Here is a 27182-nt window from a genome sequence, read left to right as displayed (position 1 = left end):
CAAACATCAAGGCAAAAATGTATTACACCACTCTCCTTAAATAATTTTGCTATTTAGAAAACAAGGTTATAGAACAAAATAAATGACATTACAATATATCTGATCAGCACTGTGGCATCAAGTAAAATCGAATCCCAGCAATTATGAGAACAGGCACCATACTGTGAATAATGCAATATTAGTGTATTATTTCCAATTCTGTGCATCCATTCTGTGAATTATTGGTTATGAGAGATTCATATTAACATCATTTGTGTTCCCTGATTAGTTGGTAGAACTCATCTTTCACAAAGATGACCTGGCAGATTAATTAACAGACAGTCAGGTTAGTGATTGCTGCCTGCTATTGTATTTCTGGTTAATAACTCATCTGGATTATGAGTTTGTTTCAGGTCACTGTCCTGGTGTAATGGAGGTGACCTCCTTGGCTTTAGCTCAGTGGGCTAATGGGCATTAGTCAACCAAACCAGTGTTACAATACCTAGTACTCTGGGACCCTCAGTCCTTAAACATATTTGTTCTATACCACCACTAGTACAGCTGGTTTAGGTGTACTTGTACTGGAATTGAATAAATAGGTGGAATGGCTGAGAATTTAGCACAGTGGGCTAACATGACTGGGCTAACACCCAGTCACAGCCTGGGTTTGATCCCTGATGGGTTACCACAACACTGGCAGGTATGGTTTGATCTTGTCCTGCCAGGTGGTGGGGTCCAGGGCGATGAGGAGGGATGGGTGGTTGTGTATGTTCCAGTAGTATCCCAGAGCCAGGGCAGCAGCCCCCACGGTTAGGGTCAGGGTCAGGGAACTATGCTTGGGCTCAGGGATGTCCGAGGGCCTGGTCTTCAGGGCTCCTGCCATCCGATCCCACGTAGTCAGGATGGCCTGGAGGGAGAGGTAGATGTTTCAGTTTCTCTAATGTCCCAAGTAATACTTAGGCCAGTATCGAAGACTATTCATTTAAATAGGGAGAATATAAACACATTAATAGTTAGTTCTGAATTTCATCTGATTGTATCGATACCAGAAAACACAACATTATCAGCAGTATATTTTTGTATTAATACACTGTAGGCCCATTCCTACCTGTCGGGCCCCGTTCCACTGTCCCGGCCCTCTCAGACGGTACTGGTACGGGGTGCATGGCCCCAGCAGCACACACAGCCACACACCAGGATCCCGCAGCAACAGCCCTAGGAGGCTGGGACGCACCCCCACCTGGTAAGCTATCTGGTCCATGTAGTCAATGTAGTCCACCTGGATGGTGTGTCTCTGGGAGGTCACATACCTGAGACAGGAGAGTTAGGCCCTGCCCAAAAACAACCCATAGGCCCCCCTCGGTATTTTGCAGATCTGAAGGAGCAGGATATCTAATCAAATCAAATTTTATTTGTCACATGTGACTATGCATAGATAGACAGCGAGTAGCAGAAGTGTAAAAACAATGTAAATAGTCAGGGTGGCCATTTGATTAACTTTAACAGTCTTATGGTTTGGGGATATAAGCTGTTAAGGAGATTTTTGGTCCTAGACTTGGTGCTCCGGTACTGCTTGCCGTGCAGTAGCAGACAGAACAAGTGGGTCTAGGGTTTCCGGCATGATGGTGTTGATGTGAGCCATGACCAGCCTTTGAAAGCACTTCATGGCTACCAACGTGAGTGCTACGGGGCGGTAATCATTTAGGCAGGTTACCTTCGCTTTCTTGGGCATAGGGACTATGGTGGTCTGTTTGCAACATGTAGATATTACAGACTCGGTCAGGGAGAGGTTGAAAATGTAAGTGAAGACACTTGCCAGTTGGTCCGTGCATGCTTTGAGTACACGTCCTGGTAATCCGTCTGGCCTCGCGGTGAATGTTGTCTTGCTCAAATCGGCTACGGAGAGCGGCTGGGGCGGCAGGTAGCCTAGTGGTTCGAGCGTTGGACTAGTAACCGGATGGTTGCAAGATGGAATCCCCGAACTGACAAGGTAAAAATCTGTCGTTCTGCTCCTGAACAAGGCAGTTAACCCACTGTTCCTAGGTCGTCATTGAAAATAAGATTTTTTTGTTCTTAACTGACTTGCCTAGTTAAATTAAGGTAAAATAAATTTWAAAAAAAGAGTGTGAGCACACAGTCGTCCGGTACAGCTGGTGCTCTCATGTATGCTTCAGTGTTGCTTGCCTCAAAGCGAGCCTAAAAGGCATTTTGCTCGTCTGGTAGGCTCGCGTCACAGAGCAGCTCGCGGCTGGGTTTCCCTTTGTTTTTCCGTAAGATATTTCAAGCCCTGCCACATCCGACGAGCGTCAGAGCCGGTGTAATAGGATTCAATCTTAGTCTTGTATTGACACTGCCTGTTTGATGGTTTGTTGGAGGGCATAGCGGGATGAATCTCTGAATATATTCCAGTCTGTGCTAGCAAAACAGTCCTGTAGCGTAGCATCCGCGTCATCTGACCACTTCCGTACTGAGCTCATCACTGGTACTTCCCGCGTTAGTTTTTGCTTGTAAGCAGGAATCAGGAGGAGAGAATTATGGTCAGATTTGCCAAATGGAGGGCGAGGGAGAGCTTTGTATGCATCTCTGTGTGTGCAGTAAAGGTGGTCTAGAGTTTTTTTCCCCACTGGCTGCACATGTGACATGCCGGTAGAAATGAGGTAAAATGGATTTACGTTTGTCTGCATTAAAGTCCCCCGCCACTAGGAGCGCCGCTTGTGGATGTGCATTTTCTTGTTTTCTTATGGCCTTATACAGCTCGCTGAGTCCTGTCTTAGTGCCAGCATCGGTTTGTGGTGGTAAATAGATGGCTATGAATAATATAGATGAGAACTCTTGGTAGATAGTGTGGTCCACAGCTTATCATGAGGTATTCTACCTCAGGCGAGCAATACATCGAGACTTCTTTAATATTAGACATCGAGCACCAGCAGTTATTGACAAATAGACACACACCCCTGTCCCTCGTCTTAACAGACGTAACTGCTCTGTCCTGCCGATGCACGGAGAAGCCAGCCAGCTCTATATTATCCGTGTTGTCGTTCAGCCACGTCTCAGTGAAACATAAGATATTACAGTTTTTAATGTCCCATTGGTAGAATAGTCTTAATCGTAGATCGTCCAGTTTGTGAGTGAGTGCTACGGGGCGGTAATCAATGATTGCACATTGGTCAATAATACAGGGAGTAGTGGTGGTTTACCTTCTCGTCAGCAAATTCTTACTATGCACTCCGCCATCCTCCTCCTTTTTTCTCCATCTTTTCTTCACGCTGATGACGGGGATTTGTGCCTTGTCTTGACAAAGCAGTATATCCTTTGCGTCGGACTCGTTAAAGAAAATATCTTCATCCAGTTCGAGGTGAGTAATTGCTGTTCTGATGTCCAGAAGCTCTTTTCGGTCATAAGAGACGGTAGCAGCAACATTATGTACAAAATAAGTTTAAACAATGCGAAAAAACAAACAAAATAGCACAGTTGGGACCTCTCAAGTGGCGCAGTGGTCTAAGGCACTGCATCGCAGTGCTAGCTGTGCCACTAGAGATTCTGGGTTCGAGTCYAGGCTCTGTTGCAGCCGGCAGCGCACAATTGGCCCAGCGTCGTCTGGGTTAGGGAGGGTTTGGCCGGCAGGGATATCCTTGTCTCATCGCGGACTAGCGACTCCTGTGGCGGGCCGGGCGCAGTGCATGCTGACCAGGTCGCCAGGTGTACGGAGTTTCCTCCGACACATTGGTGCGGCTGGCTTCCGGGTTGGATGGGCATTGTGTCAAGAAGCAGTGCGGCTTGGTTGTGTTTCGGAGGACGCATGGCTCTCGACCTTCGCCTCTCCCGAGTCATTACGGGAGTTGCAGCGATGAGACAAGACTAACTACTACCAATTGGATACCACGAAATTGGGGAGAAAAAAGGGGTGGAAATATAATTTTTTTAAATTAAGAAAACAGCACAGTTGGTTAAGAGCCAGTAAAATGGCAGCCATCCCCTCCAGCGCAATTATTAAAAAGGTGCAAGCAATATGGTGGAAACTTCCTTAAATCCAATTAAAAAGGTAGGTGGAGCCATCATTATATTGCTTAAACTTATCCTGTCCCCTCAAATCTACTAAATCAATCTCAGTACCTCTTGGCAATTGTCTCCTCCTTGTGTTTAATGTCCTTCAACATGCAGTCCATTGAGGGAAGCTTATTCAGCCCTGTGGGTGAAACAGATAATCCAACTGATATACAGCATGGCTCTGGACAAAATAAGTGCACCAAAGGGACTGTTGTGTAATTTTGATAGTTTTTTAAAAAGAACTGTAAGTGCCTTCTGAACAGAGAGGTATGCTTGTGGGAGCAAGACAAAGAGAGAGAAAGCGAGAGCGGGAAGTTAAACAAGTGGGCCAATGTCTGGTAAAATAACAGTGATGTACCTTTGAAGACCCTGGTGGCCCATCGGGCCTGCATTTCAGAGATGGGCATGATGGCTCCAAGCGGCTGCACCAGCCCTATAACGGCCAGTGTGGGACGCTCTAACCCCGGAGGGAACATGTACTTATACAGACTGGCCTTGTTACCGGAAACCGGCAGCATATTGGACGGTAGGAAGGGGAAGGAGAAGTTGTAGCCAGTGGCAAACACCTGGAAATGAGGTAATGGACAGGTGAAAGGTGGCAACTGTGCATGAGTTTGGGTGTGCGTATATATGACTATGTCTTGTTACGCACCACCAAGTCTATGTTGTCCTCCACGGTTCCGTCGTCAAACTCAATGCTGGACCCCTGAAGCCTGCGGATGTTGGGTTTGACCTGCACTGTGCCAGACAGGATCCGGTTGGGCAGCTCATCATTCACTGTAGGGTGCTGGCTGAACAGCCTGGGACATACACAACAGGTTTAAAATATACTTAGTTCTCTTTCTTTTTTTCTTTCTTTGTATGTGTGCTCTTACCTGTGTTTGGGCTGTAGAGAGTAGAGGCTGTGGTTGAATCTCTGGTTGATTTTGTTCTCTCTCAGTCTGCAGACCAGGCCAAAGGGCAGTACAGACTTGGCCATATTTAGCACCCTTCTAAATAGAACCAACGCAATGTTAGTGTACACTGAGTATACAAAACGTGAAGAACACCTGCTCTTTCGATGACGTAGACTGACCAGGTGAATATAGGCAAACGCTATGATCCCTTATTGATATCATGTTAAATCCACTTCAATCAGTGTAGGTGAAAGGGAGGAGACAGGTTAAAGAAGGATTTTTAAGCCTTGAGACAATTGAGATATGGATTGTGTGTGTGTGCCATTCAGAGGGTGAATGGGCAAGACAAAAAATGTAAGTGCCTTTGAACGGGGTATGGTAGTAGGTGCCAGGCGCACTGGTTTGTGTCAAGAACTGCAAAACTACTGGGTTTTTCACACTCAACAGTTTCCCATGTGTATCAAGAATGGTCCACCACACAAAGGACATCCAGCCAACTTGACACAACTGTGGGAAGTGTTGGAGTCAACATGGGCCAGCATCCCTGTGGAACGCTTTCGACACCTTGTAGAGTCCATGCCCCAACAAATTGAGGCTGTTCTGAGGGCAAGGGGGGTGCAACTAAAATATTAGGAAGGTGATCCTAATGTTTGGTATACTCAGTGTATGTTACTGATGGAACGCAACCTCCTTCAAGTGGAATCCATTGATCAGGCATGTTTCTGAAACGGGTGACATCTATGACCAAGTACTTTCTTTCATCTGTCCAATAATTTCTTATCAGTAATGATGGAGGAAGACATTTTGCATTTGTAATGTTTTTAAAGTGTAAGGCRCAAAAAGGTGATTTCCAGACAATCTACCTGTTCAATTCAAAGTCAATGGGCACCCCTTGTTGACCCACACGGTTGAGGATCCATGCCCCACGCCTGGTACTGAGGAATACCTGGAGAGGGAGAGTGGGGGGAAGAGCATGGAAGAGGAGGAGGCAAAGACAGGCAGAGAGGTCAGAGGATGATTTGACATAATAAAATGGTACTGGATAGACAGACTTGCCTTGTTTTACTGTTTCAGTCTTCTGCCCAAGTTTGCAATCTTATCTCAGTACCTCTGAGCATATGACAATATTGGCCCCACCTCACTACACACAGCAAATTGGGTTACATTTTGTGAGTGTGTTCAAATGGTTTTGATCATTTCTAGGAAGCCGTTTGATATGAATATGAACTGATTGTTACAAAATGCCCTGTTTGACTGGGGCCTACTTGGTGGCGTGTAAAAACGTTTTGCTTGGTCGTTGTACCCGTTAGGATTCTAACTCCCCGCTGTTCTACTGTACCTGTTTGGTGACCCTGCTGAGTTCCACAGCGATGTCTCCTCCAGAGTTGCCGATGCCGATCACCACCACCCTCTTCCCCCGCCACTCCTCTGCTGTCTTATAATCCCGACTGTGGAAGTACTGGCCCTTGAATGTGTCGATACCTGGAAGACAGGCCTGTGTCACTGACTGACTGACCACCCCGTACAGTACTACTAGGGGTAGTAAGTGCACAGTAAGCGAGATAAGACTGTGGCTGAAATGAGACAGAGAGCAAATGAATCAAGACATTTCACATATGGGTTCTGTCCGCTTTGTAAAGAGTGATCATGTACTTGATATTAACTGTGTTTCTAACCAACAGATAAATACCTTTTAAATCTGAATCGGACTTCAACCTACCTATCATCCGCCATGCATTGGTCTCTATCACGACTAAGCTGCGACACAGTGCCCTTCAGCCACTATTATGAGACTGCTTGATCAACAAACCTTAAAATAGAGTTGAGATAAGACCAGACTCGGGGTTGGAGCTGACATAGACTATATATACAAAAGTATGTGGACACCCCTTCAAATTAGTGGATTTGGCTATTTCAGCCATACCCGTTGCTGACAGGTGTATAAAATCGAGCACACAGCCATGCAATCTCCATAGACAAACATTGACAGTAGAATAGCCTTACCGAAGAGCTCAGTGACTTTCAATGTGGCAACGTCGTAGGATACCACCTTTCCAACAAGTCAGTTCGTCAAATTTCTGCCCTGGTTGAGCTGCCCCGGTCAACTGTAAGTGCTGTTATTGTGAAGTGTAAACGTCTAGGAGCAACAACAGCTCATCTGAAGTGGTAGGCCATACAAGCTCACAGAATGGAACAGCCAAGTGCTGAAGCGCGTAGCACGTAAAAATCATCTGATCTTAGTTGCAAAACTCACTAGCGAGTTCGAAACTGCCTCTGGAAGCAGTGTCAGCATAAGAACTGTTCGTCGGGAGCTTCATGAAATGAGTTTCCATGGCCAAGCAGCCGCACACAAACGTAAGATCACCATACGCAATGTCAAGCGTCGGCTGGAGTGGTGTAAAGCTCGCCGCCATCGGACTCTGGAGCAGTGGAAACGCGTTCTCTGGAGTGATGAATCACACTTCACCATCTGGCAGTCCAACGGACGAATATGGGTTTGGCAGATGCCAAGAGAACGCTGCCTGCCTCAATGTATAGTGCCAACTGTAAAGTTTGGTGGAGGAGGAATAATGGTCTGGGGCTGTTTTTCATGGTTCGGGTTAGGTCCCTTAGTTCTAGTGAAGGGAAATCTTAATGCTACAGTATACAATGACGTTCTAGACGATTCTGTGCTTCCAACTTTGTGGCAACAGTTTGGGGAAGGCCCTTTCCTGTTTCAGCATGACAATGCCCCTGTGCAAAAAGCGAAGTCCATACAGAAATGGTTTGTCAAGATCGGTGTGGAAGAACTTGACTGGCCTGCACAGAGCCCTAAACTCAACCCCATCGAACACCTTTGAGATGAATTGGAACGCAGACTCCGAGCCAGGCCTAATCGCCCAACATCAGTGCCCGACCTCACTAATGCTGTTGTGGCTGAATGGAAGCATATCCCTGCAGCAATGTTCCAACATCTAGTGGAAAGCCTTCCCTGAAGAGTGGAGGCTGGAATAGCAGCGAAGGGGGGGCCAACTCCATATTAATGGCCATGATTTTGGAATGAGATGTTCGACGATACTTTTGGTCATGTATTGTATCTACAGGACACAGTTCAAGGTTCACTCTGTATTGTGCCAACGTCTAAAATAAAACCCTATTCCTTAGGGGTGCAGCGTCTAAAATAAAACCCTATTCCTTAGGGGTGCTGCGTCTAAAATAAAACCCTATTCCTAGGGGTGCTGCGTCTAAAAAAACCCTATTCCTTAGGGGTGCTGCGTCTAAAATAAACCCTATTCCTTAGGGGTGCTGCGTCTAAAATAAAACCCTATTCCTTAGGGTGTGCTGCGTCTAAAAATAAACTCCTATTCCTTAGAGGTGCTGCGTCTAAAATAAAACCCTATTCCTTAGGGTGCTGCGTCTAAATAAAACCCTATTCTTAGGGTCTGCGTCTAATAAAACCCTATTCCTTAGGGGTGCTGCGTCTAAATAAAACCCTATTCCTTAGGGGTGCTGCGTCTAAAATAAAACCCTATTCCTTAGGGGTGCGCGCTCTAAAAAACCCTATTCCTTAGGGTGCTGCGTCTAAAATAAAACCCTATTCCTTAGGGGTGCTGGCGTCTAAAATAAACCCTATTCCTTAGGGGTGCTGCGTCTAAAAAATAAACCCTATTCCTTAGAGGTGCTGCGTCTAAAATAAACCTATTCTTAGGGGTGCTGCGTCTAAAATAAAACCCTATTCCTTAGGGTGCTGCGTCTAAATAAAAACCTATTCCTTAGGGTGCTGCGTCTAAAATAAAACCCTATTCCTTAGGGGTCTGCGTCTAAAATAAAACCTATTCTTAGGGTGCTGCGTCTAAAATAAAAACCCTATTCCTTAGGGTGCTCGCGTCTAAAATAAAACCCTATTCCTTAGGGGTGCTGCGTCTAAAATAAAACCCTATTCCTTAGGGTGCTGCGTCTAAAATAAAACCCTATTCCTTAGGGGTGCGCGTCTAAAATAAAACCCTATTCCTTAGGGTGCTGCGTCTAAAATAAAACCCTATTCCTTAGGGGTGCTGCGTCTAAAATAAACCCTATTCCTTAGAGGTGCTGCCGTCTAAAATTAAAACCCTATTCCTTAGAGGTGCTGCGTCTAAAATACAAACCCTATTCCTTAGGGTGCTGCGTCTAAAATAAAACCCTATTCCTTAGGGGTGCTGCGTCTAAAATAAACCCTATTCCTTAGGGGTGCTGCGTCTAAAATAAAACCCTATTCCTTAGGGGTGCTGCGTCTAAAATAAAACCCTATTCCTTAGGGGTGCTGCGTCTAAAATAAACCCTATTCCTTAGGGGTGCTGCGTCTAAAATAAACCCTATTCCTTAGAGGTGCTGCGTCTAAAATAAAACCCTATTCCTTAAGAGGTGGCTGCAGTCTAAAATAAAACCTCTATGTCTAAAAAACTTCCTTAGGGTGCTGTTCTAAAATAAAACCCTATTCCTTTAGGGGTTGCTGCGTCTAAAATAAAACCCTATTCCTTAGAGGGGCCACGTCTAAAATGACATACCTTAGGGTGGGTGTCATTTGAGATTGGCCTAGTATCTGAGGTCACTGTGTTGTAGGCTACCTGGGAAATCGTGTAGAGGCAGGTTGGGGTGACAGTGGTGTCCTATACAGATCATCACAGCATCAAAGATATGTTTCTCCTTCTCTCCCTTCTTGTTCTCCGTCTCCACATCCCACTGGCCCGAACGAGAGAAGTCTGGTCTTGGCTTCACCTGGAGGACTCTGATCTAACTCACACACACAAGTACACGCACGCACGCAATTGTATCAGTGTTGTGTAACATATGTTCTAAACGCCTCACCTCCCTGAGTACAACCTTGAAACTGTATAAATGATTGCTGTGACCAGGAACTGAGCTCCTACCTGGAAGCGTATGTGCTTGGTGAGTTGGAAGTGTTCGGCGTACATACGGAAGTAGTCCATGATGAGGGAGTTGTGCATGTAGTTGGGGAAGTGGGCTGGGATGGGAAAGTCAGAGAAACACATCATCTCCTTGGAGGTGTTGATGATGACAGAGTGGTAGATACTGGCCCTGTCAGCCTCCGGGTTCTCCTAAGGATGGAGAGAAGAATAGGTGTAAAAGGTCAGAAAATGATTTCCCCACACTTTTTATGAGTGATTCAGACAAGGAGATGGAGAGAAGATGAGGCCACTGTATCTAGAGCAGTGTTCATTTTGGCAGCTATTTTAGATTTTGTTTTAGTGTTAGCCTTTATGACTAAAATACCTTTTAATAGTAGCAGGGAAGACTTATTTTGCTACTGAGTCCAGCAACCAAAAACACGAGTCATTGCTAAAATATAACTTAAGCCAAAAGCACATCAAGTTCAGGGACAAGTGCATCGGGGCAGGGGAGGGAGCAACATCACTAACTGAATTAGAGATTGAATTTAACACTGCTTATTGCATTGCCAAAGAGGAGATGGCCTTTACCAAATTCAGACCCATGTTACTCTCCCAGAAAATAATGGATTACAAATCTACCCGACATATGGAAACGAGGTGTCCTGCGCAAACATTATTGGCACCATCGAGAACACTATCCGGGAMGAGGGTTAGTATTACCCGGGATCCTTGGGACGTATCTACCCTAAGCCTTAACCCTAAAAGCAAGTTGATTTAATAGCTAGATTCTTGATCAAAGAAATTGACTTGTTATTGTGAGAGGCGACTAAACATTTATTTCATTATCCAAGTATCAGCTCATAGTCAGCATGTTGCCTTGTTACAACATAAATATTATTAGCTACATAGTTTTGTATTATTCTGTTAGCTGAACGCAGTTATGGATAACAGTTCAGTTTGCAGTTGCACTTTTAAATACAATAAAGATTGTTTTAATCATCTATATACATTTCTTTGCTGTTGCACTTTTGAATACAATCAATGTTCTGTTTTGTATATTACTTTGTCCAAAACTAGTCACCTATGCAAATATGTTTGCAGTTGCACTTTTGAATAAAATTATTCAAAGTTGTTTTTATTGTAATGTCTTTCCCACTCTAGTGATGTGTTCTACAACATCAAGGTAACAACTGATAACAATTAGGGATGATAGGACAGTCATTTGCAGTAAATTTTGTCTGGTGCTCCTTTATTTTTGAAGTTACCAATTAAAAATGTTAATTTAGAGCACTGACTATACTCCTAATATTCAGCAAATAGCATGAAAAAACAACTGCAGCATTTGCGGACTGTGATAGCGGTAACACAGACGAATAACAGCGCATATGGGAAAATAGAGCTTCTGATGTGATTAAAGCTAAAATAGCCTAAAGGAAAGTAAGAGAGAGTAAACATTATTGTTTCTAGTTTAGGTTAGTTACAATTGAAGTGTATTGTCCTCACTGCGCATCAGCTCAAAAGATTGACGAGTGACTGAAGTGACCGCCCGGGAGCTGTGTGTGAGTCAGGGCAGATCAACTTACAGACCACGTAAATGAAAGACATTAATTCTGCCAATGAGAGGATAACATTAAATATTCTACAAAGGTTGGACAAAACAGATGATGTCATATTGAATGTCCATTAGTCACACTTGTAAATCTCATCGTCACATTTTTTCCCCGTCAACTAAAATGAAAGCTCATTTGTTACAGCTATCGTTTTATTCATGGCATCCCGTCTCATTATCATCATTCGTTTTCATCAGGGAAAATAGGATTACAAATATTTTTCGTCATAGTCAATGTTGACGAAATGAACACTGATTGAGATGCAGCAGTCCGTCTTACCTTGAACCGCCACAGTCCCCCGATGTCATCACTGCTCTCGAAGCAGGTGGGCTCCAGACCCTCGTCCAGACAGCTCTTGATGCTGGTCAGACCTGAACTTCCCCCTCCAATCACACACACGCGCCGTGACATACCGTCTGTCTGTCTGTCTGTCTGCAGAGGCAGGGAAAGACACAGTATAACGCAAAACATTAGGGTTAGTAGCCTACAAAAAATACATGCTGTCTGTCTCCACAGGAAGGACAGAAGTAGAGAGGAGATTCAGTAACTCATGAAGGATAAATGGAAGTAAATACTGTATACAGACTAGATCTAAATCTATTCAAACTCTCCAATCAGAGGGGTGGGTGTGGTCGCTGGTGAGCTGCTTGTTTACCTGTCATGCAGCACAGGCTACTGTAGCCATTGCTGAGTATCTCAACTCCTTCCATATCAAAAGAGGCTGCTGGGAGGAGCTATAGGAGRACGGGCTCATTGTAATGGCTGGAATGGAATCAATGGAACGGTATCAAACACATGGAAACCACATTTGACATTCCAGCCATTACAATGAGCCCATCCTCCTATAGCTCATTCCACCAGCCTCCTCTGGTCCATATATACATCTATACTGAGTTGAGCTGCGATTTGTGTAGGCGGAGTCTACCACCAACTACATGGAGTCGCTATCAGTCGACACTGAGCAATTCCACGGAATCAGAATGATGCTGAGACTTTTCACTTCAACAAACAAAACCAATGATTTCAAAGGTAAACAAACCATACAACTCTATGCACAAGGACTACTTGTAACAATGTACACATTTACTTGAAGAACAGTGCAGATGCCAAGTTTGGTAACAAAATGACAGTTTGTGCTGTCATTCTGTTACCAAATTTTGTATCTGCACTGTTCTTAAAGTAAAATGTTCTGTGAAAATTGATCAAAGTAGTCCTTGTGCATAACGTTGTATGGTTTCCAACTGGGCACACACTGGTTGAATCAACATTGTTTCCACGTCATTTCATACATAAGAATTCAGACCTTTTACTCAGTACTTTGTTGAAGCACGGTCAGGTTGGATGGGGAGCGTCGCTGCACAGCTAGTTTCAGGTCTCAGTCTCCCAGTCCCTGCCGCTGAAAAAAATCCCCAAAAGCATGATGTTGCCACCGCTTCACTGTAGGGATGGTATTGGCCAGGTGATGAAAGGTGCAATTGTTTCCTCCAGATGTGACGCTTGGCATTCAGGCCAAAGAGTTCAATCTTGGTTTCATCAGACCAGAGAATCTTGTTTTTCATGGTCTGAAAGTCCTTTAGGTGTCTTTTGGCAAACTCCAAGCGGGCTGTCATGTGCCTATTACTGAGGACTGGCTTCCGTCTGGCCACGCTACCATAAAGGCCTGATTGGTGGAGTGCTGCAGAGATGGTTGTCCTTCTGGAAGGTTCTCCCATCTCCACAGAGGAACTCTGTAGCTCTGTCAGAGTGACCATCATGTTCTTGGTCACCTCCCTGACCAAGGCCCTTCGTCCCAATTTGCAGTTTGGCCGCCTGGACAGGTCTAGGAAGAGTCTTGGTGTTTCAAAACTTCTTCCATTTAAGAATGATGGGGGCCACTGTGTTCTTGGGGACCTTCAATGCTGCAGACATTTTTTGGTATCCTTCCCCAGATCTGTGCCTTGACACAATCCTGTCTCTGAGCTCTACGGACAATTCCTTCGACTTCATGGCTTGGTTTTTGCTCTGACATGCATTGTCAACTGTGGGACCTTTATATAGACAGGTGTGTGCCTTTCCAAATCATGTCCAATCAATTGAATTTACTACAGGTGGCCTCCAATCAAGTTGTAGAAACATCTCAATGAGGATCAATGGAAACAGGATGCACCCGAGCTCAATTTCGAGTTTCATAGCAAAGGGTCTGAATACTTATATAAATAAGGTATTTCTGTTTTTTATTTTTAATACATTTGCTAAAAATTCTAAAACCTGTTTTCGCTTTGTCATTATGGGGTATTTTGTGCAGATTGAAGGAAAAAGTATAATTGAATCCATTTAAAAAGAAGTCTAAAGTAACAAAATGTGGAAAAAGGGAAGGGGTCTGAATTCTTTCTAAATGCACGGTACATTTTAAAGTGTTGATTAACATACATTCTCAAGCCTCGTTCCGCCAAAAGTCATGCATTTCAGGAGGTTGCCTGCCACGCAGGCTCCTCGTGGAGTGCAATGTAAGGCAGGTGGTTAGAGCATTGAACTAGTAACCGGAAGGTTGCAAAAAATGAATCCCCGAGCTGACAAGGTAAAAATCTGTCGTTCTGCCCCTGAACAAAGCAGTTAACCCGCCGTTCCTAGGCCGTCATTGAAAATAAGAATGTGTTCTTAACTGACTTGCCTAGTTAAATAAAGGTGTACATTTTTTTATAATATATATATTTTTTTAAATCGGCAAAATCGGTGTCCAAAAATACAGATTGCCGATTGTTATGAAAACTTCGGCCATTCCGATTAATCGGTCGACCTCTAATGCATATACAACAAGTCACCATAATCAATTACAGAGAGAAAAGTGGCCTGAACAAGCTTCTTTCTAGCCATAAGCGGGAAGCAAGCATTATTACAAAAATAAAAACCCAATTTCAATTTAAGCTTTGTAACAAGATTATCCACATGAACTTTAAAGGACAACTTGTCATTCAACCAAATACCTAGGTATTTGTAGGATGACACTTTTTCAATGGATAAGCCACCAGATGTGACAATGCTAACGTTCTCTGGCAGAGTTTTAGCTCTGGTCATGAATTTTGTTTTTTGTACATTCAAGACCAGTTTGAGACCATAAAGGTAGGCCGGCTGTGACTGAAAAGCAGTCTGGAGCTCTTCAACAGCCTGAACCAGAGAAGGAGCACATGAATATATAACTGTATCATCTGCATATAGATGTAACTTTGCTGGTTGCATCACATTTCCCAAATCATTAATAAAAATTGAGAACAACACAGAAGCTAAAATGGAACCCTGGGGCACACCTCTATTAATCTCAAGAAAGCTAGACTTGTGATTGTCAGTATGTACACATTGTGTTCTGTCAGAAAGAGTTCCTAAACCAATGTTTCACAACCTTCACTGAGACCAATGTTTCTGAGTCTAGCTAGCAACAATTCATGGTCAACTGAATCAAAGGCCTTTGATAAATCCACAAAAAGATGCATGGCTGCCAACTTTTTGAAGAAAGCTTGGATTGAGATTTGCTATGTGAATTTCATTGCCCCCTGGTACAACCCCTAAATGGAAAATTTGACTGTTTTAAAGCTAATTTCCTGCAATTCTACATATTTTGACATGGCTTAGGCGTATGAACATGGTGGAAATAAAATTTAAAAAAACATTTTAAAACACAGGTCAGGTGTATTCAGGGTTTTTTGAGCATTAAATGAACACCCAATTCGATGACTTTGTTACTTTGAGATTTGGGGGGGATGAAATTTAAAGAATGCTAATATTTTTTTAAATATATTTTTAAGGTGGTTTACAGTTTATCCAGACAAATAAGATAGGGAGACAGGCAAATGCTAGAAACAGTGGGAAGGTTGGAAGCAGGGACTGATCCCTGTTCTCAAGTGGAATGTTGTATGTGACACGTGCCAGGGAGTGTCACCACTACACCAAGGCTCTCCACAGGAAATACTAATAATAATGGTTGATGGCAGTGGGTAAACAAATCATAGATTGCTGTCTACGACTGCTTTTAAGGTAAGGACACAAACATTTTGTAATTTGGGTGAACTGTCTCTTTAAAATAGGGCTAGAAGAAAATCCTGCTTGCTCTCCAGGAGAGTTGGCCACCCCTGATCTATATAAGTTTCCTAAGTGCTGGGTGTTTGAAAATGTTCTAACAATAATTCCTCAAAATCACCCAAACTTCAAGAAAAATCTAATGAATATCAATATTCAGGTGGTTTTTGACCTTCAAGACAAATCTAATGAAAATCAATATTCAGGTGGTTTATGCCTATTAGTTGAAGATCCTTGCCATCATCTTACTCTACATAGACAAAATATGTGCTTATAAATTGTGAGTCCCCCTATCATCTCTGCCTAGCATGTGCACAATACTAAAATATAAACAATTATATTTGATTCCCGGACCATTTAATATCCAAAGCTTATTTGTATGACATATTCAAAACTGGCCATGAATGGCTGCAATAATTCATAGCTTCATATAATTAATTTTCAAAGACACAAGTAGGCATATTAGATTTCAAATATGTCATTACACTGGCAAAATTGGGAAGAAATGGAATAATAAAATAAGTGTGGGGAATAACAGTGTTCTTGCTGACAAGAACAGTAATTACCCTATATTTTAGCCCATTAAGAATGAGAATTGTTCCACTGCTCAGACTAAATAAAATAAATAGATAATCACATTTCTTGAAGACAAAATGACAAATCTGCCCTTACACCCTAACCAAATTATTTTTCTATTAATTGTCCCTCCTCTAGAATCAAACTTACACTTTTCAGTTCACAATCTGTTAGACAAAAATGTTCATAGTTACAAATCAGGTCACTCTACCAGATTTCCCTGCTAAAACGTGCTGTATGTAGGTCTGTCTGCTGCCTTTTCGTTGTCACAGCCTAAATGACAATCACCAAATGAGGGGACTAATGCAAGTGGATTATATCGACTTTAGTACATGCTGTCAAAAGGCTGCATTCTGCAATAGGGACTGGAGTAACAGCAAACAAATTGTTGACAACATTGTACACTGAACAGAAATATAAACACAACATGTAAAGTGTTGATCACATTTTTCATGAGCTGAAATTAAAAATCCCAGAAATGCTCCATATGCACAAAAGCTTATTTTTCTCTAAGTTTGTGTATACATTTGTTTACATCCCTGTTAGTGAGAATTTCTCCTTTGCCAAGATAATCCATCCACCTGACAGGTGCAAATGCTGACTGCAGGAATGTCCACTAGAGCTGTTGCCAGAAAATGTTATGTTCATCTCTATACCATAAGCTGCCTCCGTCATTTTAGAGAATTTGGCAGTACGTCCAACCAGCCTCACAACCGCAGACCACATGTAACCACGCCAGCCCAGGACATCCACATCCGTCTTCTTCACCTGCAGGATCATCTGAGACCAGTTACCCGGACAGCTGATGAAACGGAGGTGTATTTCTGTCTGTAATAAAGCCCTTTTAACTAATTCTGATTGGCTGAGCCTGGTTCCCCAGTGGATGGGCCTGGCTGCCAAGTGGGTGGGCCTATGCCCTCCCAGGCCCACCCATGGCTGCACCCCTGCCCGGTCATGTGAAAACAGCAAAATTAGTTTTGACTTTTGAACCATACACAAACATTATTACGTTTATGTTCAGTAAATTCATGTTTATTCTTATATCATTAACACTTAGCTTTAAGTATAAGCAAGTGCAAGCAAACGAGCTGCGACGAGGTAAGGCCTATTCATTCATCACTTTCAAAATGGACACCGACAGAAATTGAGACAGATGTTAGTTCAGATTAATTCAGCAACATGAGGCCTTGGCTCCTCTTTAAGTCACCGCAGAGAGCGAGAGAGAGAGACACTTGGTTAGCCTACCATTTGAAGTATTTTATTAGGCCTATGAGGTCTAAAAAGGAAGGAAAATACAATCATGAGGATCCACTTTTATATACAATATACCGACACACAGACAGCGCATTGCGCAAACAAAACAACCCTCGCAATATCAACTGGAATTACATGGGTCTATTACTGAACTTTTTGTTGAAAACAAATATTTGAATTTGAAGAGACTGTCACTGGCAAACATGGTTACAGACCCACCAACATTATATAGCATCTCCTCCTCGTCAAGAAATGCACGAGCTAATTATAATACACAAAGTAAGCAAAACTATGAAATCCTTCCAACTTTGCCTAAAATCATGAAGACGACACTAATGAAATAGACCTATATAACAATATGCCTATAACAAGTGAGATGTACAAACTATGGCATAAGGGAACGATGAGCGGATAAGAGGCTATCCCTAATTTCAATTAAGACATTAATGAACGAGATCAGATGGACGTGGTCAATATAACTATTTGTTCAGCACTTTTGAAATGTACAGCGACAGAATTGAGAACATGGGCTGTTCTTACAATATTCTCCCTGTACACCAAGTCAGAACCAAATGATGAATAAAGGGGGCATATAGGCAGACAGAGAAAGCTCTTACAATATTGTATAATGACATTTCTCTAAAACAGGCAATAGGCTACATGTGCACCACCAAGTCAAAGCAGTAGGCTACGTTCTGAGGGGAAAGGGATCAAATGATTAGGGTGAGGCACATGGGCTATTAACAGCTTACTACACAACATACACTTATTCTTACTTTCTTAGCTACAGTATACATATCTCCCTGGCATATTACATAATTTATGCAGCAGCATACAAGACATTTTTGGACTTGTTGTGCTGTGCTCACTTGAACAGGAACATGGAGTGGAGGTCTTTCTTGTGGGAAAATTTTGTCATCAAACTTCGTCATCAAAGTCTGGCCTTCTCTGGATGTATGATGCTTTCAAGACAACTGGGAACTCAAGAAAGCTCTAGAAAGAGGCCCAAGTTCCCGACTTGGAAATCTGAGTATTCAACCTTTTCAAAACTTTTTTTCCTAGTCGGAGCTAGTTTTTTCCCCCAGAGTTCCCAGTTGTCTTGAACTCACTGAAGTCTGAGATTTCCCAGTTCCGAGTTTCCAGTTATTTTGAGCACGGCAGGTCATGCTGGAATGACAGCATGGCCAATGTATTCAACCTTTTCTGTCTCATGGTGTTGCGTGTTAATGTTTATCCTTATAAGCTTGGAAAAGAGACCCTTTCAGATAGGTGTTTTAAATCCTTGAACCCAGACTTGGACCACATACCCTCTCCACCGAATAGCAGGCAGGGGAAGCAAAACAGCGATTGCTTTGCAATGCTTGCAGTTTGCCACTGATTCATTCAAAACCACTCATTGTTGCCAGTAGATTGTCGATGTGATTCATGATGATGACTGCTTGTCTAGCTTTTTTAATATACATATATATATACTGTATATATATATTTAGCTAAGATTGAAAGATTGAAAGTATGATGTATCAGTCCAATCAAAGCTATGGTGACAGAACACTGAGCCAATCACTGCTCAGATAGAGAAGATTACCAAAGCCTACGCTCTGTATTTTCTGCTGGCTGCCCCTCCTCCACAGAAAGCACTGAGCTAGGCTGGAACACCTGCATTTTGGAGTTGCCTAAACAGGTGGGGCTCAAAACACCTGTCCTGAATGACGGGACGCCACTAAGCATAAATAAAACAGCGCTACACTTTTTCGTTTTCTAAACTCAGCAGAGAACATTCTCTCGCTCCATTCACCTCAGCTCTAATCTTGAGGGGCGTATCTTTAAAACATGCATCCAATCCCCTTGATCCCTTACATAACTAGACCAATCACATGCTTCAATGTGCAGAGGTTCACAGTACTGTGGCAAGACAGGACAATGACAATATACTTTTTTCTATTGTATTATTGACTGTATGTTTGTTTATTCCATGTGTAACTCTGTGTTGTTGTTTGTGTCGCACTGCTTTGCTTTATCTTGGCCAGGTCACAGTCTTGTTCTCAACTAGCCTACCTGGTTAAATAAAGGTGAAATAAATACATAAATAAAATGATAGCGCGTCAAATGTATGTCACATCCTTGCAAAGTTATTGTTAACGTTATAACGCATAATAAGACACTGTTATAGTTACATTGTTCTACTATTAAAGTACGACTTCGAATAAAACCGTGGTTTATGAAGTCGTACTTTAAATAGTAGAACAATGTAACTAAACAGTGTCTTATTATGCGTTAAACGTTAACATATAACTTGAAAAGAATGTGACATTACATACCCAGCAGTTCCGACAGACCACACGTCACACATTTTAACTTGAGAAAATACTGCACCAAACAACACTTAGATGTAAAGTATACAATAAAAACATCCTCTAACAAAAACATAAAATTTAATTACAGATTTCTTGAGTCATCTTAGAATTCATTCTGGGGATGACTCCAAGACTGAAATCTTAGTTTTTTTCTAATGAGGTCAACCAGAAAAATGCAACGTGCCAAACTGCGGTTCAGTGGCTCCTTAATTCCTAGAATCCCCAATTGCCGGTGGTTCCCTTTAATAAGAGAAGGCCACGTTCAAATGACAGTAGAAGACCGCCTCAGTGAGTCCCAGCCTATACGCGCCATGATTAGACTCTGCCCTACAACATTATACACTTTGACGATCTTGTGTTGGCAGACAGATGCAAGTTTCCTGAACTTTTATTTGGCAGATTTTTTTCCGGGAGTAACTCGTAAGACCACGGTTTTATATACAAAGTCCGTACTCTAATAGCTAGAACAATGTCATATAAGCAGTGTCTTTATTATGCGTTAAACAGTTAACAATAATTTGCAAAGGATGTGACATCATACCCAGCAAAGTTCCGACAGACCACACGTCACAGTGTGACACATTTTTTACTTGAAGAAATACTGCACCCAAACACCTAGATTGTAACAGTATACAACAAAACAATCCTCTACAATAAAAATAAATTAATTACAGATTCTTGAGTCCAACTTAGATTCATTCTGGGGATGAACTCCAAGACTGAACTGCTTGTTTCTAATGACAACAAGAAAAAATGCATCGTGCCAAGATCTGCGTGTTCAGTGGCTCTTTAATTCCCCAGAATCCCCAATGCAGTGTCCCTTTAATAAAGAGAAGGCACGTTCAAATGAAAGTCCAGACAGACCGCCTCAGTCAGTCCACCTATACGCCGCCATGCATAGACCGGCCCTCAAACAATTCCTACATTTGATCGATTTGTGTTGCAACATCAATTCCCTGAACTTCTATTTGCCAGATTTTTTTTCCGGGATATACGAGTAAGACCCGGTTTTTTGAAGTCGTACTTTAATAGTAGAACAAGTAACTATAAAGTGTCTTATTATGCGTTATAACGTTGAACAATAACTTTGGCAAAGAATGTGACATACAATACCGCAGCAGTTTCCGACAGCAACGTCACACATTTTTTACTTGAGAAATACTCACAAACACTTAGATGTAAAAGTATAACAACTAAAAACATTCCTACAAAAAATAAATATAATTACAGATTTTCTTGAGTCATCTTTAAGATTCATATCTGGGGATGACCCAAACTGAAATCTTGTTTTTCTAATGAGCAACAGAAAAATGCACGTGCCGAATCTGGCGTGTTCAGTGGCTCCTTTTAAGTTCCCAGAATCCCCAATTTGCAGTGTCCCCTTTAAATACAGAGAAGGCACGTTCAAAGAAGTCATGACAGACCGCCTCAGTCAGTCCAGGCCTATACGGCCGCCATGCATTTAGACACTGCCCTCAACATTTCATTACTTTTTGAACGGGATTTGTGGTTGGCAAACATGCAAAGTTCCTGACTTCTATTTGCAAGATTTTTTCGGGATAATACGAAGGTAGACCACAGTTTTATTCGGAAGTCGTACTTTTAATAGTAGAACAATGTAAACTATAACAGTGTCTTATATGCGTTTAAATAAACGTTAAACATAACTTTGCAAGAATGTGACATACATCCCAGCAGTTCCGACAGACAACACGTTACACACATTTTTTTTAACCTTGAGAAATACTGCCCCAAACACCTTAGATGTAAAAGTATAGCAACTAATAACATTCCTCTACAAAACATTAAATTAAATTACGATTTCTCTTGAAGTCATTTAAGATTCATCTGGGGATGAACTCCAAGACTGAAATCTTGTATTTTTCTAATGAGCAAACAGAAAAATGCACGTGCCAAAATCTGCGTGTTCATGGCCTCTTTAATTCCCCAGAATCCCCAATTGCAGTGTCCCTGTTAATAAGGAGAAGGCACGTTCAAATAAGCAGCACAGACCGCCTCAGTCAGTCCAGCCTATACGCGCCATGCATCGACGCCTCAACATTATCATTTGAACGATTTGTGTTTGCAACATGCACGTTTCCTGAAACTTCTATTTTGCAGATTATTTTCTGGGATAAATCGAGGGGTAAGACCACGGTTATTATTCGAAGTCCGTACTTTAATAGTAGCACAAATGTAACTATAACAGTGGTCTTTCATTATGCGTATATAAAATTAACGTTAAAAAAAAAATTTATCGTCTTGGTCCAAGGGTCAACTAAGTCTTTTGTTCCTCAAGTCAAGCCGTTAACTCCTGGTTTTTTAATATAAGGTTGAAATAAATACCATAATTAATGATAGCGGCGCACATGTAGTGGCTCACAATCCTTTTATGGTGGGTTCTGGCAAAAGTATTATTGTCTTTGAGTTATTTTTATTAATACCCAATACCTATATTTAACGCATAAATAAGACACTGTTTATAGTTACATTGTTCTCCTATTAAGTACGACTTCGAATAAAACCGTGGTCTTACCTCGTATTATCCGAAAAAAATCTGCAAATAGAAGTTCAGGAAACTTGCATGTTGCAACACAAATCGTCAAATGTATAATGTTGAGGGCAGAGTCTAATGCATGGCGCGTATAGGCTGGACTGACTGAGGCGGTCTGTCTGACTTCATTTGAACGTGCCTTCTCCTTATTAAAGGGACACTGCAATTGGGGATTCTGGGAATTAAAGAGCCACTGAACACGCAGATTTGGCACGTGCATTTTTCTGTTGCTCATTAGAAACCAAGTTTCAGTCTTGGAGTCATCCCCAGAATGAATCTAAGATGACTCAAGAAATCTGTAATTAATTTATGTTTTTGTAGAGGATGTTTTAGTTGTATACTTTTACATCTAAGGTGTTTGGTGCAGTATTTCTCAGTAAAAAATGTGTGACGTGTTGTCTGTCGGAACTGCTGGGTATGTATGTCACATTCTTGCAAAGTTTGTTAACGTTATAACGCATAATAAGACACTGTTATAGTTACATTGTTCTACTATTAAAGTACGACTTCGAATAAAACTGTGGTCTTACCTCGTATTATCCCGAAAAAAATCTGCAAATAGAAGTTCAGGAAACTTGCATGTTGCAACACAAATCGTCAAATGTATAATGTTGAGGGCAGAGTCTAATGCATGGCGCGTATAGGCTGGACTGACTGAGGCGGTCTGTCTGACTTCATTTGAACGTGCCTTCTCTTTATTAAAGGGACACTGCAATTGGGGATTCGGGAATTAAAGAGCCACTGAACACGCAGATTTGGCACGTGCATTTTTCTGTTGCTCATTAGAAAACAAGATTTCAGTCTTGGAGTCATCCCCAGAATGAATCTAAGATGACTCAAGAAATCTGTAATTAATTTATGTTTTTGTAGAGGATGTTTTAGTTGTATACTTTTACATCTAAGGTGTTTGGTGCAGTATTTCTCAAGTAAAAAATGTGTGACGTGTTGTCTGTCGGAACTGCTGGGTATGTATGTCACATTCTTGCAAAGTTATTGTTAACGTTATAACGCATAATAAGAACTGTTATAGTTACATTGTTCTACTATTAAAGTACGACTTCGAATAAAACCGTGGTCTTACCGTATTATCCCGAAAAAAATCTGCAAATAGAAGTTCAGGAAACTTGCATGTTGCAACACAAATCGTCAAATGTATAATGTTGAGGGCAGAGTCTAATGCATGGCGCGTATAGGCTGGACTGACTGAGGCGGTCTGTCTGACTTCATTTGAACGTGCCTTCTCTTTATTAAAGGGACACTGCAATTGGGGATTCTGGGATTAAAGAGCCACTGAACACGCAGATTTGGCACGTGCATTTTTCTGTTGCTCATTAGAAAAACAAGATTTCAGTCTTGGAGTCATCCCCAGAATGAATCTAAGATGACTCAAGAAATCTGTAATTAATTTATGTTTTTGTAGAGGATGTTTTAGTTGTATACTTTTACATCTAAGGTGTTTGGTGCAGTATTTCTCAAGTAAAAAATGTGTGACGTGTTGTCTGTCGGAACTGCTGGGATGTATGTCACATTCTTGCAAAGTTATTGTTAACGTTATAACGCATAATAAGACACTGTTATAGTTACATTGTTCTACTATTAAAGTACGACTTCGAATAAAACCGTGGTCTTACCTCGTATTATCCCGGAAAAAATCTGCAAATAGAAGTTCAGGAAACTTGCATGTTGCAACACAAATCGTCAAATGTATAATGTTGAGGGCAGAGTCTAATGCATGGCGCGTATAGGCTGGACTGACTGAGGCGGTCTGTCTGACTTCATTTGAACGTGCCTTCTCTTTATTAAAGGGACACTGCAATTGGGGATTCTAGGAATTAAAGAGCCACTGAACACGCAGATTTGGCACGTGCATTTTTCTGTTGCTCATTAGAAAAACAAGATTTCAGTCTTGGAGTCATCCCAGAATGAATCTAAGATGACTCAAGAAATCTGTAATTAATTTATGTTTTTGTAGAGATGTTTTAGTTGTATACTTTTACATCTAAGGTGTTTGGTGCAGTATTTCTCAAGTAAAAAATGTGTGCGTGTTGTCTGTCGGAACTGCTGGGTATGTATGTCACATTCTTCAAGTTATGTTACGTTAAGCATAATAAGACACTGTTATAGTTACATTGTTCTATATAATGACTAGCGACTTCGATAAACGTGTCTTGTACCTCGTATTATGTCTATTAAATCCGAAAAAACAATTCTGCAAATAGAAGTCAGGAAACTTGCAGTTGCAACACAAATCGTCAAATGTATAATGTTTAGTGCAGAGTCTAATGGCGTTTATATAATTCATTGGCAGAGTGTAAAGGTCCTTGCTTTCCGGAATTCTTGGGACGTCCCTACCACATTGAAGTTGAAATGTAACATGTTAAAGGGACAATCAGCAGTTGTTACATCCATTTTTGGACTTATAAATTAATTATATGTATCAAATCGAATACAATTGTATTTGTCACATGCGCTGAATACAACAGGTGTAGTTACAGTGAAACGTGTCTACAAGCCCTTAACAAACAATGCAGATAAGAAAAATAGTGTTAAGAAAGGGTAAGTGTAGGGGTTAGAGTTTAGGCAGTGGTGTAGTGGTGCCAAAAATATGAACTAAAATGTCCTAGTTTCAAACATTTAAGGAACTGGACAAATATAGTGATGCTATTGATAGGTCTAACCGTCTTATGGTAGATGGAAAGGATTTCCCTAAAATGTTCAAAATTAAATGTTAACTAGCTACAAAGTAGCGTATGACTACCTGGATGAATTATATAATGATTATTTGCATCATTCCAGTGGCCATTTGTTTTGCAAACTCAATCTCATGTGGCTACAAGATCACACAAGATGGCGCTGACAGAGAGGGCTGCCTCGCTTCTAGTCCTTAGGAAACTTTGCAGTATTTTGTTTTTTATGTATTATTTCTTGCAAAATGTACAAGCATTTCGCTACCCTCGCAATAACATCTGCTAACCATGTGTATGTGACCAATAAAATTTGATTTTATTCACAGAAGCGAGGTAACCAAAGACAGTGCTAGCTGCCTGTCACTTGAATTAAAGGGTAACTACAAAAAAATATATATACTGTTATATATTTATTATCCCAGACCTCAAAAGTGGTCTCCTGATGTGGTTTAAGCATAGTTCTGGACTTATAACTTCCAATGTTGTTATTTTTCTATTAAAGTGTGACTTTGAAAGCAAAAACCTGAAGAAAAAAAAGAAACCTGTGAATTTATGACTCAGTTGACAGCGTCTTTTATCTAGTTCAATAATAGGCCTACTATTAGCCTACATGCACAGTACAGTTTGGGTTGGCCTGACTGAAAAACCAATATGATATTTTCATTTTGGTCATTCAGAGTACATGTTACTGTTTCTCGTATCATTTTTCCACACGGGCACCTTTCCTTTGCCGGCAGGCGTTTGGGAAATGTTAAGCAAAATTACAGTATACCCACTTTCCAGACAGCACTTGCATGGCGCGTATAGGCTGGACTGACTGAGGCGGTCTGTCTGACTTCATTTGAACGTGCCTTCTCTTATTAAAGGGACACTGCAATTGGGATTCTGGGAATTAAAGAGCCACTGAACACGCAGATTTGGCACGTGCATTTTCTGTTGCTCATTAGAAAAACAAGATTTCAGTCTTGGAGTCATCCAGAATGAATCTAAGATGACTCAAGAAATCTGTAATTATTTTATGTTTTTGTAGAGGATGTTTTAGTTGCATACTTTTACATCTAAGGTGTTTGGTGCAGTATTTCTCAAGTAAAAAATGTGTGACGTGTTGTCTGTCAGAACTGCTGGGTAGGTCTTTCTCACTGTCTATGCTATTGGATAGAGAGCAATCACCGCAGCTGTTCACCCCATGTTAGTGGGCAGTGGACATTGTCAAATCAAAACCTAACCTTCATTTACCCATTGTGCGCACAGATATCCCACCTCCATTTTAGATGAGATTTACTTTATGAAAAATTATCTACTTTACACTTTATAGTCAATTTTGACACTAGAATAAATGTTTGGACTCATATCGATGCCACATAGGAAGTTTTGAAGGGATTGTTGCTTTTTAAAAGGTAGTCACACTTTAAGCTGTTTTTCTACCTACTCAAGAGTCAGATGAACTTATAAATACCATGTTTACATCTCTGCATGCAGTGTAAAGTAAGTTAGAGGTAGTTTCACAAGCCAATGCCAACCAGCGTTAGCCAAAGACTGGAAGTCTAAATTAGTAACATACGCTAGTAACAAACAACATTTTAATGTGGCCAATTGATAAAAGCTGGTGGGTAATGTGTCTCGGTAATTAATTCAACAAACTACCCCAATCAATATGTTTCAATAACTGTATTAATCAAACAATTTAATAGATTATAAAATATTCATATAAAATCGTCTCCATTCATTGACAAATACTTATTTTCAACTCCTGCCAGGCCTACTTTATTGCAGGGGCCAAGGCAAGCTCTATTGGAGGGCTTATCCCTGTTCATGAGAGCTACCATCCTGTAGGTTTTCACTACAACTTTTAATGTAGCACACCAGATTTAATTAGCTGGTTGATAAACTGAACCATGCTGCTTTTATAATCAAGTGGGAAGGTGGTAATTACCAGTTGTGAAGTCTTAAATATGAGTTGGGTACATTTACATTTTGAACTGGGATACACAAACATGGACGTCTTTAGAAGGCTTGTGATTGTTTTGCTCAGTCAGTTTCTGCCCATAAAAAGTATATCCAGAGCTGCTTTCACTTTCTAAATCAAAAGACATAAGAATGAATTTGTATCAACAATTTGTATTTAGTTCTTACCATGAACAACTGCTGAGATGCCGCCAGGCTTGTAGTCTTTTTGTTGACAGTGATGTCAGAGGTGCAAGTGGGAAACTCAGAGCACAGTGATGAGACAAGTTTCCCACTACTAATTACCAGTTGGAGGCCATTCAATTGGATTCTTCCCAGTTGTTTGTGGTAAATATTCCACCT

The 27182-nt window shown here is 41.4% G+C and overlaps 1 protein-coding gene across 4 annotated transcripts; it reads right to left on the bottom strand.

Annotated features, from left to right (window-relative positions):
* LOC111975533 (flavin-containing monooxygenase 5) lies at nt 1-22868 on the bottom strand. Of its 4 annotated transcripts, none has more exons than XM_024003851.2 (12): nt 22719-22868; nt 11680-11828; nt 9809-9997; nt 9506-9671; nt 6262-6404; nt 5786-5868; nt 4902-5018; nt 4679-4826; nt 4385-4592; nt 4093-4165; nt 1088-1289; nt 1-886 (listed from the first exon to the last, which is right to left on the bottom strand). In XM_024003851.2, the coding sequence occupies exons 2-12, from the start codon at nt 11809-11811 to the stop codon at nt 662-664; spliced, it is 1686 nt and encodes a 561-aa protein (XP_023859619.1). In that variant the 5' UTR covers nt 11812-11828; nt 22719-22868; the 3' UTR covers nt 1-661. The 4 variants fall into 4 exon arrangements, with proteins under 4 accessions (XP_023859619.1, XP_070303715.1, XP_023859621.1 ...); XM_070447614.1 differs by having other exon boundaries at nt 4902-5015; XM_024003853.2 differs by having other exon boundaries at nt 11680-11832; nt 22719-22787.
* Nucleotides 22869-27182: the final 4314 nt, after the last annotated feature.

Source organism: Salvelinus sp. IW2-2015, linkage group LG16 (genome assembly GCF_002910315.2).
Source record: "Salvelinus sp. IW2-2015 linkage group LG16, ASM291031v2, whole genome shotgun sequence".
Classification (NCBI taxonomy): domain Eukaryota; kingdom Metazoa; phylum Chordata; class Actinopteri; order Salmoniformes; family Salmonidae; genus Salvelinus; species Salvelinus sp. IW2-2015.
This window is presented reverse-complemented; position numbering and strand designations above follow the sequence as displayed.